Source organism: Elephantulus edwardii, unplaced genomic scaffold (assembly GCF_000299155.1).
Source record: "Elephantulus edwardii isolate Elephantulus edwardi_28Jun2011 unplaced genomic scaffold, EleEdw1.0 scaffold00362, whole genome shotgun sequence".
Taxonomy (NCBI): domain Eukaryota; kingdom Metazoa; phylum Chordata; class Mammalia; order Macroscelidea; family Macroscelididae; genus Elephantulus; species Elephantulus edwardii.
The window spans coordinates 431,798-448,487 of NW_006400112.1; the positions used below are offsets into that span (position 1 = coordinate 431,798).

The 16,690-nt window shown below is 42.9% G+C and overlaps 1 protein-coding gene across 1 annotated transcript in view; it reads left to right on the forward strand.

Annotated features, from left to right (window-relative positions):
• Nucleotides 1–684: 684 nt before the first annotated feature.
• The window catches only part of GDF10 (growth differentiation factor 10), a 22,326-nt gene continuing 6,320 nt past the window's right edge, over nucleotides 685–16,690 (forward strand). The window contains 1 exon segment of the mRNA XM_006902050.1: nucleotides 685–997. Within this exon segment, the coding sequence (XP_006902112.1) occupies nucleotides 685–997 (313 nt within the window).

Consider the following 16,690-nt stretch of genomic DNA (forward strand, 5'->3'; position numbering starts at 1 on the left):
CACTTGCCTTTCAGATACATGAAGGTTCCGAGCCAACAGGACGCATACAAATACGCTTTGGTCTCCTCAAGGGGGAGCTGTCATCTTGCCACTACATACTATCCCCAGAATACCCCGCCTCAAAAAAAAAAATGTAAAGAGTACCCCCACAAAAGGGTCCATCCACGCTTAGTCAACTCCAGGCGGACAGACGCCAACATCCCTAGCCTAGCTCTCCGCCCTCTGCTTTCAGCATTGCTCGCGGAGCGCGCCCCACGCCCCCTCGAGGCGCGCGCGCGCGCACGTCGCCACACACAGGCTCGTCGCTGCAGCCCCGCCTGCGACAACTTGGCGGCGGCCCTGAGGTGTTGCAGTGCGCAGCTCAGGCCCCCAGACTCCGAAGGTGCCACCAACTGCCCTGCCTGCCACTCCTCCCGAAGCCTCAGGCCGGCTCGCACTACTGGTGAAGTTTCGCGGCTTTAGTCCGCAGGCAGCGTGGCTTCTCCTCAGCGGCAAGAATTTGCAGGCGCCGCTCGCTCTGCTCGTCGATGTGTTGCGCCCTTCTCACGACCCGCGCGCCCTCGCTCCTGCCAGTGCCCTTCGCTCTGAGCGCCCTCCCTCCTAACGGGGGCTGGGTCCTTGGCTACTCAGCGTCCACGCTTTCCTTGCTTCTGTGCTCCAGTCTGTCTCCACCACCACCTCACCATGACCAGTGAGCCAGCTCAGACCACCTTAGGTTGGGGACCCCAACTGCTTTTACTGCTGCTGCTTCTACTAGGGCTCCAGGAGGCCTGCAGCAGACAAGGGGTCCCCGCCTAGCCTGTGCCAGCTGCAGCCTCTCAAGCTGTGGCGATGGGAAAAGACCCTCAATTTTACCCAGGAGATGCAGCATCAGGGCTGGACCCCAGTGTCCAGGACATGGTCGCTGTCCACATGTTCAGGCTCTATGAGAAGTACAACGAGAAGGGACACCAGCCCGGAGGGGGCAACACGGTGCACAGCTTCCGGGCCCGGCTGGGTAAGTGGAAGGAGACTGCAAGGCCCCCTCCTCCTTACGACCCTCCCTCACAGGTCTGTTCTCCGACTCCTGCTTTACCTTGCCTTTCTCTTCACTTACTCCTTTATTAACCCCTCTTCATGGAGCTCAGAACCTGCTATGGGGACCCCAAAGTGATCCAGAGTTCCTGTCTCCGAGGGCCTCCCAGACCTCTTAAGGCAGCACACTGCTAGAGAGAAACCTCTCAGATGCCAGTTGCTAAGGCTCAGTCAGGCTGGTGATGGCCCAAAAGGGCTGCAGTAGCTCCAGGGCGTCCACTCTCCAGGAGTCTGTTGTGTGGGCTCTTGAGAGGTAAGGAGGGTAAGACAGCTTCCATTAAATGGAGCAGTTCGTTTTTTTTTCAGTGGGGGAAAAACTGACAAATGCCTTGGACCCTGCTGGACTGTGCCCCCAGCACCAGCAGGAAGTGTTAAGACTGTTGGAGTCGGGAGTAGGAGAGGTTCCAGAGTAGTGGAGGCACCAAAGCCTTCCTTGCCTCAGCCAAATCCTTTCTCCTTCCCCATGCCTTAAATTATTACCCAGGCATAGGACTTGCCCGGAGACCCTAGGACTTCACTGAAAAACTCCAAGGGCACATCCAGGGACCAGTCTCAGCAGCTTCATATCTGGAGCTGGGCTACCCCTGGAGAGTGATGGGAAGACCTTGCTGTCGTGGTGGCAATGCATGATTGTGGAGTGCTGTTCTTAAAACTGTAGGTAAGGGTCACCTGCTGCCTTCATGGAAGACAAGACTATTAATCAGGAGAAAGTTCCTCAATTTGAGGATTCCCTCATGGCTGGAAGGGAACAAGCTCCAAATGAGGCCAGAGTTCTTGAGTCATATCTGTCACCTGCTCACTGGCCATGCAGCTTGATATCAAGTATAGGAAATGTGGCTTTTAACTGGAGTATCACTGCCACAAAGAGCCTTCACACTCTCCCCCTCCATTTTTCACTGGGGACCTGCTCCAGCCAGTGTTCCAAGGGACCCAAGCTGATCATATAGATAGTTCTTCATCTGTACTGACATCTACGGGATTCATCCTGCAACATCATGATTAGAGGAAGCCACTTAAGAATCACTTGGCATGAGTGTGATCTTAGACCAGTCACTGAAGTACTGTAACTTAATTGAATCCGTCATTAAAATGTTAAAATGGTAAATGTTAAAATGTCAGTACCACCCCCTTAGAGGTACAGGAATGGTTCAATGAGTTCTATGTGTGCCAGAACTGGCCAGATTTGATCTTCATGTATGATGTGTCCTTGGCAGCACAGAAAAGCACTATGTGTTCATATAGATTTAAACTTGACCTTGACTTAGAATTAATGCTCATTAACTCAGCCCTTCCAGGAAGTCATGAATTTGAGGGATGCAAGTCTAGCCAGGGTACTGCCTCAACTAGAGTTGAATAGATCATTGAGCCAGCCTACTAGTGTAGTCTGGGCATGGAGGTACACAGATGGTGCTACTGTTTTCACAAAATCTTGTTGTTGTTGTTAAGTGCCGTCAAGTCATAGGCGACTCATAGCAACCCTATGAAAGAAAAGTCCTCAACACTTGTGTGTTTTTCATCCTCTCTCCAGGTTCATAGGGTTTCCGGAGGCAAGCTATTATGGAAGTGGATGTCACTCATGCTTCCAATTTCACAAAATAAGTAGTAAAATAGCATGATGCCCAGACTGGTAATCCTCAGTAGTATCTGAGTAGTACACCAAATTTACTGTTGTTGTTATGGGCCCTTGAGTCACTTGCAACTCATAGAGACCCTATGGACAAAAGCCCTGAAGCATCCACTATCCTATGCCAACCTTATTGTTTTTGACACACCTACTTTGAGCTGTGGTGCTGGAGAAGAGTATTGAGAATACCATGGACTGCTAGGAAAACAAACAGATTTGTCCTGGAGAGGGTTAAACCGGGTGGCTCCTTGGAGGCAAGGATTCTGAGGCTCCGTCTAACTTACTTTGGACATGTTGTGAGGAGAGACCGGTCCTTAGAGAGGGACATCATGCTTGGGAGGGTGGAGGGAGAGCGCAGGAGAGGAAGGCCCTCTATGAGGTGGATTGATTTAGTGACTGGGATAATTGGGATGGGAGTGTCAGAGACAGTGCGATTGGCACAGAATAGAGCAAGGTTAGGGCTGTTGTACATAGGGTCGCTATGAGTCGCAGGCGACTCGACGGCACATAACAACAACAACAACAACAACAACACCTTCATTACCCCAGTCACTGAATCGATCCATCTCATTGAGGTTCTTCTTTTGTGTTCCCTCCACCATTCCAAGTACTATGTTCCTCTCTAAGCACTGGTCCCTCCTTGCAGCATGCCCGAAGTGTGTCAGATGATGCCTCAGAATCCTTGCCACCAAGGAGAAGCCTGCTTCCACCCTCTCTAGGATGAACCTGTCTGTTCTCCTGGCAGTCCATGGTATATTCAATACTTTTCTCCAGCTCAAGGCATCAATTTTCTTTCTATCATCCCTATTCACAGTCCAGCTTTCTGACACATAGCAAGTAAATGCAAAGACTATGGCCTGGATCAGGCACACCTTAGTCTCCAGACTGATGTCATTGCTCTTCAGTACTCTGGAGAGGTCCCTGAAAGCAGACTTCCCAATGCAATTCATCTTTTTGTGGCTGCTGGTCCCAAGACTGTTGATTGTGTAGCCAAGGAAATGAAAGATATTAACAATCTCGGTCTCTTCACCATCTATCATAATGCTGCAAATTGGCCCAGTGGTGAGAATCTTTGTTTTCTTGATGTTGGGCTTTAATCCATATGGAAGCTTGCGGTCCTTGACCTTCTACAGCAAGCACTTCAGGTCCTCCTCAGTTATGGTAAGGAGGGTTGTGTCATCTGCATAATTCAGACTTTTGATGAGCCTTTCTCCAATCCTGATGCCACATTTTTCCTCATAGAGCCCAGCCTCCTGGATAATCTGTTTTGCATATAGGTTGAAAAGGTATGGAGCTAGGACATATCCCTGGTGTACACCTTTCTCAATTTTGAACCAGAGTGTTTCCTTGCTCTGTTCTGACAACTGCATCCTGGTCCAAGTATAAGTTTTACATGAGTCCAATCAAATGTCTGGAATTGTCATTCTTCTTAAAGTTAACGACAGTTTGTTGTGACCCACACAGACAAATGCCTTTGCATAATCAATGAGACACAGATAGACATTCCTCTAGTACTCTCTGCTTTCAGCCAAGATCCCTCTAACATTAGCTATGATATTCCTAGTACCAGGACCTCTTCTAAATCCAGCCTGCACATCTGGCAATTCTCTGTTGAGGTGCTATTCCAGTCATTTTTGGATAATTTTCAGCAGAATCTTGCTTGCTTGTAATAGTAGTGATATTGTTCAGTAATTTCTGCGCTCTGTCAGGTCACCTTTCTGAGCACTCCCATTTTATAGGTAAGGAAACAGAGGTGTGAACTCAATAGGAGGTGCCATTCATAGTGGCATTTTCTGATACTTCCTGTCTGGTAGGCCACTGCTATCTCCACTGCCTTTTTCTTCTAACAGAAACAAGACCAGGATGTCAGCCATGTGGTAGAGGGTAAAGCAGAGTCCTGGGAGATCCAAGTGAGTGGTAGGACACTAGAACTGGGATGTGCTTTTACTCTGTGGAAGGGCAGCTCTTACTAAAGAACAAATGCATCAGGCCTGGTGCAACAGCCTGTGTCCATTTCCTTTTCCCAGACAAAAGAGCTTAAGTTCAGGTTGCTGCTTATGAAGGTGAGCAGACTGTGTCCAAATCATAATTCCACAGGCTACAGTGTGATCAGGGCAAGGAATTAAATTCATCCATAAATCAGTTGTTTGCCTTGTAAAATGTGATTAGTAATAATCCTACCAGATAAGGGGTTTTTTATATATATTCAGGTCCTTAAAGTGTGCCTGGTACATCTTGATGATTTATTACTCATTACTTTTACTGCATAGGAGCCCCTGGTGGTACAAACTTTAATGGACCAGGCTGCTAATAAGGAGACTGGAGGTTTGCATCTTTATAAATAACCTCAGTGAAAAGGCCTGGTAATATGAAAACTCTGTCATTAAAAACTCTATGGATCACAATTCTACTATGACACACATGGGGCTGTCTTAAGTTGGTGTCAACTTGATGGCAATTGGTTTATTGTTGGTGGTGGTGTGTGCTATCAAGTTGTAATGGACTCATAGTTGACCTTCTAGTGGGTTTCCTGAGGCTATAAATCATATGGGAGGGTATTACCCATCTTTCTCCCACAAAGCAGCTGGTACATTCAAACTCCATGCCTTTGGGTTGACAGTGCAACACCTTACTACGGTTAGGTTAGCTACTGTCTCCTCACTGCTTCCCACTGCTTCCTGAAGCACATTGTGTTCTCTAGTAAATTGACATCTCTGCAGTGTGTCTTGGAGCCTGATGCTAAAGGTTAATGTTAGGTCTTCTCCTGTACCTTGAGTGGCCTGTGTTTATATCTAAGCTTTTCCTCTTATTTATGTGATTCTAGATTAATTAATTTCACTGAGCTTTGATTACTTCATCTAAAGAATTAAAGTAGTAATACACACCTGTGTTTGCCTAGAGAGGGTGAAACCAAGCTGCTCCTTGGATGTGAGGATTTTGAAGCTCCATATAACATACTTTGGGACTGATGCAAGGAGAGGCCCATTCTTGGAAAAAGATATCATGCTTGGGAGAGTGGAGGCACAGCGAAAGAAAGGAAGGCCTGGATGAGATGGATTAACTCAGTGACTGGTTCAATGGAGGTAGATGTGTCAGCCACAGTGAAACTGGCTCAAGATAGAGCAAGGTTCTGAGTTGTTGTACATAGGGTCACTATGAGTTTCAAGTGACTTGATGGCACATAACAATGACATCTGACACATGTCAAAAGGGAAGCTTGCTTCACTGCAGCTCCCTGAGTTTTAATAAGCATATGGTCGGGTGGCAGGAACTGTAAATTCAAGGATACAAAGATGGATGGAATATTTGCTGTTCCCCAAGAAAGCACAAGAACTGCTATGGAAGATAAAAGTGAAGCTATCTACTGTTTGTCTGTGTTCTAGGACCATCAAGAGTTTGATTTTAATGAGGAACTAATGTGAGGGGAGAGGCCAGGAGGTGAAGTTAGACAGGTAGGTATAAAGAGTGTTGAGTAATAGGCAATGAAACAATAATTGTGCCCCCAAAGGAAGAGGGAATAGAGAATGTTCATCCATAAAATAAATGCAAAATTACTGGAGGAAATATAGAAATGACAGTAAAGACAGTCATTCCTCCACACATCCAGACATACCAGTGCACTTTGAGGGAGTTCTACTTATGTGTCAAAGAAGAGCTGTGTTCCCTAGGATTTTCAGTGCCTGGGTTTTGGGGAGCAGATAGCAAGCCAGACCTTCTATTTATTTTTATTACATATTATTATTGGTTTGCATACAATCATGCATATACATTGTGTTTCAGGCATGTACATTGTGTTTTATATTTATTTATGTACATTGTGGGGTCCCCACAATCATCTTACTATTAACTACATTCATGAAAGCATGTAAGCCAACTACTGCATGCCTCATGCCTGGCCAGACAGCTCTGGTGCGTTGGACTCTCCAGCCTTGTGGTTAGCAGTTAGCATGTTAACTTAGACATTGCCACAGCTAATACTCAGGTAGAGTCTTTCCATAGATAGGTAAGTAGATCTTCATTGTTTTTATCTTAGTGGAGTAATATTTTCAAAGTGAGTACAACTTATTTCTTTGTTAAGAATTATCTTATTTCTATTACTAATCATCCTCAACTTTTTTATGTCTCTCGTACATTTGCATTTACCTCATATTGGGTCCCTTTTTTTTCTTGCTTATTTGCACAAGTTTTTCATACAATAAAGCTATAAGCATTTATCCTTGATACATTATTTCTCCTTTAACCCTGAATTTTCCCAGGGATGAAAAGATCCAGGGATACTGCTGAAGGTGAGTCTGGGTTTGGGTTAAGGCAAGGTTGGAAGGATGGTTGTGATAAATAAGCAACCTTTGGGAGCTGGTTAGATGCAGAAGAGTCCTTCTTGTGTTATATGCCATCGAGTTGCCTGCAACTCATAGTGACCCTATGTACAACAGCTCTGAAGCCTGCCCTGCCCTGAGCCAGTCTCACTGATTCCAACACACCTACTCCCATTGCCCCAGTTAATGTATCAATCCATCTCATCTGTGGTCTTCCTCTCCTGTGCTGGCCCTCCACTCTTCCAAGCATGATGTACTTCTCCAAGGACCAGTCTCTCTTGGCCACAGGCCCAAAATATGTGAGACAAAGCTTCAGAATCCTCGCTTCCAAAGAGAAACTTCATTTCACCTTCTCTAAGACAGACTTACTTGTTTACTTGATGGTCCATGGTATGTTCAAGGCTCTTCTCCAGCACCACAACTCAAAGGCATCAATTCTTCTTCTGTCATCCTTAGTAATTGTCCAGATCTCTGGTACGTATCAAGTAATTGTGAAGACCCGGGCCTGAATCAGGGGCACCTTAGTTCTAGACTGACATCACCGCTTTTCAGTACTCTGGAGATGTTCCTGACAGCAGATTTTTCCAGTGTGATAAATCTTTTGATTTCCTGATTGCTGGTGCCAAAAGTGTTGATTATGGAGCCGAGCAAGCTGTAATTGTTAACAACCTCAGTCTTTTCTCTATCTCTCATGATGCTGAAAATTGGCCCAGTGGTGAGAATCTTTGCCTTCTTAATGTTGAGCTTCAATCCATATTGAAGACTACCATCCTTGGCCATCTGCAGCAAGCACTTCAGGTCCTCCTCAGTTTCGGTAAGCAAGGTTATGACATCTGCTCCTACTAAAGGGATTGTATTCCTTAGAGAGGGACACCATACTTGGGAGGGTGGAAGGATGGTGAAAAAGATGAAGACCTTCAATCAGAGAAATTGACAGTAACTGCTCCAAAGGGATCAAGTATATCATAGATTGTGAGGATGGCATAGGATAGGATAGAGTTCAGATCTTTTTTTCATAGGATCGCTATGAGTTATATTTGACTCAATGGCACCTAACAAGAGAGATTGAATGGTACTGATGCCTCCAACAGCAAGAATGAGGGCAAGGCGATTATGTCCAGTGTAGACACTTTGAGGTCATGAGGTCAGTGAGCAGGTCAGATATCAGATTCTGTGCTACCTAGAACAGAATCAGATGTGGCTCCACTCAAGCCACACACATCCACTTCAGCAGGGGCCATATGTGCCTGGTTTATAGAGGAGGAAACAGAACAACTATGATATTCTAAGACTTGCCTGAATCCTATAGCTACTCAGTGGTACAAAACTGGATTTGATCCAGGTAGCCTAACTCTGTACATAGGTTTTACTGAAACTGAGGAGGACCTGAAGCGCTTGCTGCAGAGGATCAAGGACTGCAGCCTTCAATATGGATTGAGGCTCAATGTCAAGAAGACAAAGATTCGCACCACTGGACCAATTGGCAGCATCAGGATGGATGGTGTAGAGATTGAGATTGTTCACAGCTTTAGTTTGCTTGGCTCCACAGTCAACACTCTTGGCACCAGTAGCCAGGAAATGAAAAGACGTATTGCGATGGGAAAGTCGGCTGTTAGGAACCTCTTCAAAGTACTGAAGAGCAATGGTCTCTCTTTATGCATCAGAGAGTTGGACAATGACTAGGGAGGATATAAGGATAATTGATGCCTTTGAGCTGTGGTGCTGGAGAAGAGTATTGAGGGTACCATGGACTGCTAGGAAAACAAACAGATTCATCCTGGAAAGGGTCAAATCAGGTGGCTCCTTGGAGGCAAGGATTCTGCGGCTCCGTTTAACATACTTTGGACACATCGTAAGGAGGGACCGATCCTTGGTAGGGTGGAGGTACAGCGCAGGAGGAGAAGGCCCTCTATGAGGTGGATTGGTTCAGTGATTGGGGTATTCGGGATGGGTGTATCTGAGACGGTGCGATTGGCCTAGGACAGAGCAGAGATCAGGGCTGTGTACATAGGGTCTCTATGAGTCACAAGCGACTCCACGGCACGTAACAACAACAACAACAGCCTAACTCTGAAGTCTGTTTGGAAATAGATAACCAATGCATGTTAGTTGTCTTCTCCTCAGCAACTACTCCGCCTTTCCTTCAGCTTTTCTCTGTGCTTCAGTCCTCCATATTCACCCCTTGTTTTCTAACTCTGGTTAACTGTAGTAGGCAGAGAATTGTTAAGGATTTCATTAAGACCCATCAAAATGTGTGTGTGTCACTTTTTCTAGGTCATGACTCTCAGTATTTTGTGTATTATAAGTTTTAACTCTCTGTTGTTAATGAGCTAAGTTACCAGGCATGTTAATGAGGCGGAATAGAATAACATCAGATTATATTTGAAGTCAGTCACTTTTTTAAAATCTTTTGAGCAGTGTGTGTGTGTGTGTGTGTGTGTGTGTGTGTGTGTGTGTGTGTGTTTCACATTTTCTTTCACTGACATTATATTTTATACAATCTTTCCCAAACATTTTATAAAATTGATCACCATTGAACTATGCCCACCATTATCCTGTCTTTTCAGATTCCTGCTGATTCTTCCTCATTTTTTTTTACTGGCTCTCCTTCCTCCACCCACCAGATTATGCAGTCCTATGATTTTGCCCCTATCTATCCTCACTCCTCTGTTTCCACCCTTTCCCACCTCAGGCTTCCATACATTTTTTTACTAGTTATCCTTCTATTTTTACAATAATGGTCTTATGCAGTATTTGTCCTTATGAAATTGAGTTAGTTCCCTCAGCATAGTGCTTTCCAGTCTCTCCCAAGTTGTGTAATCATTTTTGAGGTGTAAAAACAGTCAAACAAACTGGCAGTGACCAGGAGGACCTACTAAGAGCAAGGAAGAAATGTTGGAGTGGGACATGTGCTTTGGATCCAAGGTCCCTGTGCTGAGAAACTCCTAAGCCATGGGGAATATTGATAACAAGGACCTTACCCTAGAACTGACACAAAGAGAAAACCTAGAGCCAGTGCTCTAGTGAATTTACACTTCTGTATAATCCGACCTATTAGAACAGATACCTATTTGCTTAAGTTGCCCATTTCTATTTCTATTATAGCAGCACTAGATGACAGAGACAAGCATGAAAAGTCACCTCTCCAGACAGCTTGAGATGTGTTTATGTGGAACAGAAAGCCAGGAGAGAGACTCGGACTAGAGACCTTTCCCTAAGCCCTCCCCTTCAGGGTCATCCCTACCTTCCTGAGGAGGCAAGAGTGTCCTGCAGATGTACTTGGCCAGGGACCTGTGATTTCCAAAATATTCATGGAGAGATCTGTCTGTTTAATAAGATCAGTCTTTATGTCTTGGAGAAACAAGGCTCAAAACAATTAAGCAATGACTTACGTTTTTACAATGTTACACTTCACAAAGCCAAAACCAAACCAGTTACCATGGGTTCTCAACTCCAATTTATTTCTGGGTAGATCTGCTCTGTAGGGTTTTCAATGGCTCTTTTAAAAAAATAGATCACAAGGACTTTCTTCAAAAGTGCCTCTGGGTGGACTTGAGCCTCTAACCTTTAGATTAGCAGTGAAGGTGCTAACTACTTGACTAATAACCTTTTTGTTGGGGGCAGATTTGATTCTATGCAAAGCCCACAGGATGGGATTACATAAACATGAGTCCACATTTTGGCTCTCCCCCTGTATGATTTAGAGCAAGTCAAACACCCTTACTGAACCTCTGTTGTTTATCCATTAAATGACTGATTCCTTCATGTTCCCCTCATTTGAATAATAAGGAACAAATAAATATTTAGAACACTTAGCATGACACCTAATAAATGGATCCATAAATGTTAATGTTATTTTTCTTTTAAAGATGAAAAACTGAGGCTCAAGGACACAGAATTGGCCACAGATTCTGCTGCCTACTATGTCTAGTTGAGTTTGTAGTATCAAACATCTTCAAGAGGTTGAGATTGTGTAGCCCTTCATAAGAGTGTGATTGCTAAAAATAAATAAATAAATTTAAAAAAAGTGATTGCTGAGCCCTAGGGCAGCAAATCCAGAACCCCCTGTCATTGTTGTTAGGTGCCATCAAATCGGGTATGACTCATAGCAGCCCTATGAAGAACTGTTATCCTTTCAATTTCTGACACCTTCAAGTTCATTGCTTCAATCACTGTGTCAATCCTTCTGACTGAAGGTCTTTTTTGCCCTCCCTACACCTTTCCAAGCATGATGTCCCTTTTGAAGGAATAGCCTATCCTAGCAATATACTCAAATGTGTAAGAAGAAGCTGCATCATCTTTGCCTCCAAGGAGCACTCTGGCTGCACATTTTCCAAGACATATGTTTGTTCTTTTGATAGCCCATCAGATATTTACCACTCGTCTCCAATACCAAAGTTCAAAGACATCAATTCTTCTTATTCATTGTCCAGCTTTCAGATGCAAAGCAAGTAGCAGAAAAGAGTATGGCTTGGATAAGGTGTACCTCAGTCTTTAAACTTGCTCTTTAATATTTTGGATAGGTCCTTGACAGCAAGTTTTCCCCAATGGTAAGATGTCTTTTGATTTTCTTAACTGTGATACCCCTGGTATCAATTGTGGATATAAGTAAAACTAAATAGTTGATAACTTCAATATTTTCTCCACCTACCATGATGCTGCCTATTGGTCCAGTGGTGAATATTTGGTCTTGATGTTGAGATATATTGGTGGTTATAGTTTTTGATCTTTTACAGCAGGTGTTTCAAGTCATCTGTGTTTTCTGCAAGCAAAGTTGTAGCATCTGAGTAAAGCAGATTGTTGGTGAGTCTTACTCCAATCCTGATGCTACATTATTTATCATGTAATTGAGTTTCTCTAATTACTTGCTCAGTTTACAGATTTAATGAGTATGAAGAAAAGATACCAAAACCATGATTTTTTTTTTACTTTCTTTTATGACTTAAAGTCATACACTGTTCTGTTGTTCTCTTTAGACGACTGACTGCATCTTGGTCTATGTGTGTTGTTGTTCTTGTTGTGTGTACTGTTGATTCAGAACTAATCCATATCTGACCCTTCAGCAGGTTCTCAGGGACAGTAAATCTCATGTGAGGAGATTGGTCTATGTATACACTTCACATAAGCACATTTAAGTGTTCGGGGATTCACAGTCTTCTCAATATTAGCCATACTTTGTTATGATTCACACAGACAAATGCTTTAGCATAGTCAATAAAACAAAAGTAAACTTCTTTTTTATATTTTCTGGTTTCAACCAAGAGTCATCTGATCTCAGCAATAATATCCCTTATGCCATGCCTTTTCTGAATCCCACTTGTTCTGGCAGTTCCCTGTCAATGTTCCAGCTGTTATTTAATAATCTTCAGCAAGATTTTATTTGAATGTGAAGTTAAAGATAATTTCTACATTCTTTTGGATGGTGTTTTTGGGAATGAGGACAAATATTGATCACTTCAAGTCAGTTAGCCAGGTAGCTGTCTTCCATATTTGTTAACAGAGCCTGATAAGTATATCTAGGCTTGCATCTTTTTCCTGAAGTACTTCAGTTGGTATTCTGTTAATTTTTGGGACCTTGGTTTTTGCCAGCGCATTCAGTGCTTCTCCTTTCAGTATTATTTGTTCTTGAGCATATGCTACATCCTGAAATGGTCCAGTGTCAACTAGATCCTTTTGGTACAGTGACTCTGTTTTTTTGCTTCCTGCATCATCCAAGATTTTGCCTGTAGAATCCTTCAATATTGCAACTTGAAGCTTGAATTTGTTATTCTGTTCCTTCAGCTTGATACATGCTGAGTGAGCTCTTTCCTTTTTGTTGCCTACCTCAAGCTCCTTGAACATTTTATTGTAATATTTTGTTTTATCTTTTTCGAGCTGCCCTTTGAAATCATCTGTTAAACTCTCTTACTTCAGCATTCCTTCCCCTTGTTTTGGCATCTTTTCACTCCAGTGCAAGTTTTAGATTCTCTTCTGACATCCATTTTGGTCTTTCCTTTCCTCCTTGTCTTTCTAACAACGTTTTATTCTCTTCATGGATGATGTCCTTAATTCATTCCATAACTCATCTGGTTTTGATTATTAGTGTCTAGTGGGTTTTTATTATTAGTGTCCAGTGTGTCAAATCTTTTCCTAAGATGGTTTTTAAATTCAGGTGTGCCACCCTCAGTCATAATTTTGTTTCATGTGAAAAAGCTTTCATTTTCTTTAACTTTAATGTGAACTTGCTTATGAGTCATTTATTGTTTGTTCCACAGTCAGCCTCTAGCCTGCTTTTGATTACTGATATTTAGCTTCTCCACTCTTTCTTTCCATAGTTGCATTCAGTCTGATTCCTGTGTAGTCCATCAGGTGATGTCTATATATATATAAAATCACCATATATAGGTTGGGTTTTTTAATAAAAAGTATTTGCAAAGAGTAATTCATTGTGCAAAATTCTATCATGTCATCTCTAGCCTCATTTCTCTCACCAAGATTATCTTTTCCAAATACTCTTCTATATATTGAGTGACCAATTACTATAAGTGCATCTTAATTGTATGTTTGCTCAATTTCAGACTACAACAGTTGCAAAATTGACAAAAGACAAGGAAAGACAGAGGAAGATATTTGAAAGACAAATAGACACATGAAGAAATGCTCCAAATCACTGGCAATAAGAGAGATGCAAATCAAAACCAACTGATGATAGTACATCTCACTCCAGTGACAGTGGCAAAGTTTAACAGGGCATCAAGCAATAAATTTTGAAGAGAATGTTATGAGAAAGGAACCCTTATACATTGTTGGTGGGATTGTAAAATGTTACAACCGTTGTGGAAGGCAGTTTGGTGCTTCCTCAAAAAGCTGAACATAGAAATTCCATATGACCCAGCTATTTTACTGCTTGGAATATACCCTGAGAAAACTAGAACTGAGGCACAAACGGAGACGTGTACACCAGTGTTCATAGCAGCATTATTCACCATCTCAAGAACATGGGAAAAGCCCAGATGTCCAACCACAAATGAATAGATTGAGAAATTTATGGTACATTCACACAATGGAATACTATGCAGCAAGCGGGAGCAATGATTTTGTAAATTATTACCTAACTTGGAAGGGACTAGAGAGCATTATGCTAAGTGAACTAAGTCAGTCCCACAAGATAAATATTATATAAAACCATTATTGTAGAGTAAGTATAAGGATCCAAGGAGGGGGAGGGTAGAAGCAGAGAGATGAGGATGTGCTGGCAAGGGAGATTATTCATGAAGTTGTACAGTTTGACGGGGCACGGTGAAGAAAATTGGAAGAATCTGTTCTGGAAAACAATGTATTCAAATTTTGTAAATAAACTTTTGTTGTTGTTGTTGACTGCCTTCGAGTCGAGCATGACTCATAGCAACCATATGTACAAAAGTCCTGAAGCCCCTCTACAGCTATCTACATTTATCAAAGTTCATAGAGTTTCTGGAGACATGTTGTTTAGGAAGTGGATGCCACTCTGCTTACAAAAACAAACTAGTAATAATAAAAATTATTTAAAAGCCTCAGTTTCTTTATCTTTGGCTTTCATGTTTGGTGCACATATTTGAATAATGATTGTATTAATAGGACTTCCTTGTATGTTCAAGGAAGGTATCCTATCACTCATACCATTGTTCTTTAGGATAGCTCTTTTTGACAATGAATACTTCATAATTCATCTTCAATCTGTCATTTCAGATCATGCAATTGTCTAATTCAAAATAACTAATATCAAGCTATCTCAGTCTCTCATACCTAGGATATTAATCATTTTGCATTTCATTTCATTTTTTTACAACTCACGACTTTTCTAGAGTAACACTTTGTATATTCCATGTTTACATTATTATTGGAGATTGTTCCCATTGTTGTTGTTGTTATTGTTGTTATGTGCCATTAAGTTGCTTGCGACCCATAGCGACCCTATGTACAAGAGCTCTAAATGCTGTTCTATCCTGTGTCAACCTCGCCATCTCAAACGCACTTATTCCCACCGCTCCAGTCACATAATTGATTCATCTCACCAAAGGTCTTCCTCTCCTTCGCTTCCTCTCCACTCTGCCAAACATAATGTCCCTTTCCAAGGACCAGTCCCTCCTTGCAACATGCCCAAAATATGTCAGACGAAGCTTCAGAATCCTTGACTCCAGGGAACACTCTGGCTTCACCCTCTCCAGGACAAACCTGTTTGTTCTCCTAGCAGTCCGTGGTATATTCAACACTCTTCTCCAGAACCACAGCTCAAAGGCATCAATCCTCTTTCTATCAGCCCTATTCACTGTCCAACTCTCTGATGCATAGCACATAACTGCGAAGACTATAGCCCGGATCAGGTGCACCTTGTTCCCATTATTATTGAATATTTGCTCCTGTTTCTTATCATTTGGAGTTTTGCCATAGGAGCAAATTAAGGCTCTCTACTAGGTGAATGTCTTACCCCATCCATATCATTATGGTGGGCTTTACTTTGAGGCTTTCCAACCTACTGGGCAAACTGAAAAGATAACAAATTCTCAGAGTACCAAGGGTATAGAAGTGATAAAAAAAGAATAAGAAAAAGGAAAGTAGGGGAGAGAGAAGAAAAGAAGGAAGGAGGGAGCAAAAGAAAGAGGAGAAAAAAGAAGAAGGGGAGGGGCAGGGAGGGAGGGAAATGAAGGGGAGAGAAGGAGAGAGAAAGAAAGCATAGGGAGAAAAGGAAAGATCTAACTCCCTGACAAGGAGTGACATGCAGTGAGTACTTCAGTGGAGACCTCTCTTTGTGATGTGAGACCACTAAGCTGGGGCTTCAGGTAGATGCTACTCCTCTCTGCCACAGCTTGGAGCCCCTAATTGGCTTGTGGGCAAGAATAACTTAGCAGGTTCCAGCCTGTGGCTGTATCTATCCATCCATGTGCTGAGAATTGATGATCCATCTCCACCTCAGAGATTCCAAGCAAGGTGGACTTTCCTGTAGTAGGCTGCCTATGAGAAAAGAGTACCCCCTACTATCAGAGATATTCAAGCCAAACTAGAAGAAAGACCTTTTCTTACTTTGAGTGGAAGATGGGGCTGAGAGTCCAGTAATGGTCCCCCCACCCCACTCTGAGCTTCCCCTGTGGTTCCTATGCCCTGTGCAAATGCAAAGCAGCATGTCCAGCCCCTTCTCACTCCAGGGAGGAGCCCAGGCAGCCTTTATCCATGAGCTCATTGGTCTGCAGTGCTGTTGCCCACCCCAGAGTTAGGCATCCTCCACCTTCCTCTGACCCTCCATGGTGTTCTTTCCTCTTCTTTCCTTTCTTTCTCTATCTCATAGTCCCTTAAGAGCACTGCTGATGAGACAATCAGCTCATAAGTACATCATAAGTCTCATAAGAACAAATACTGCGTACTATCATTATTGTAAAAAAAGAAGGATAACTAGTAAAACATGTATGGAAACCGAGGGAGGGGAGGGTTGAAGATGGGTAAGGGTTAAACCACAGGGTTACAAAGTTTGGTGGGTGAGGGAGGGGAGGCAAGGAAATGGGAAGGATCTGGGTGCAAAGACAGGGTAATGAAAGGCAAGGTCAAATGATTAATTTTAGAAAACATAATGCATGACTGTGTGTGTATGAAACACAATGTGAATGACGAATAGTATGAAATAAAAGGTATACAAACTGTAAGCAAACCAATTTTAAAATATATA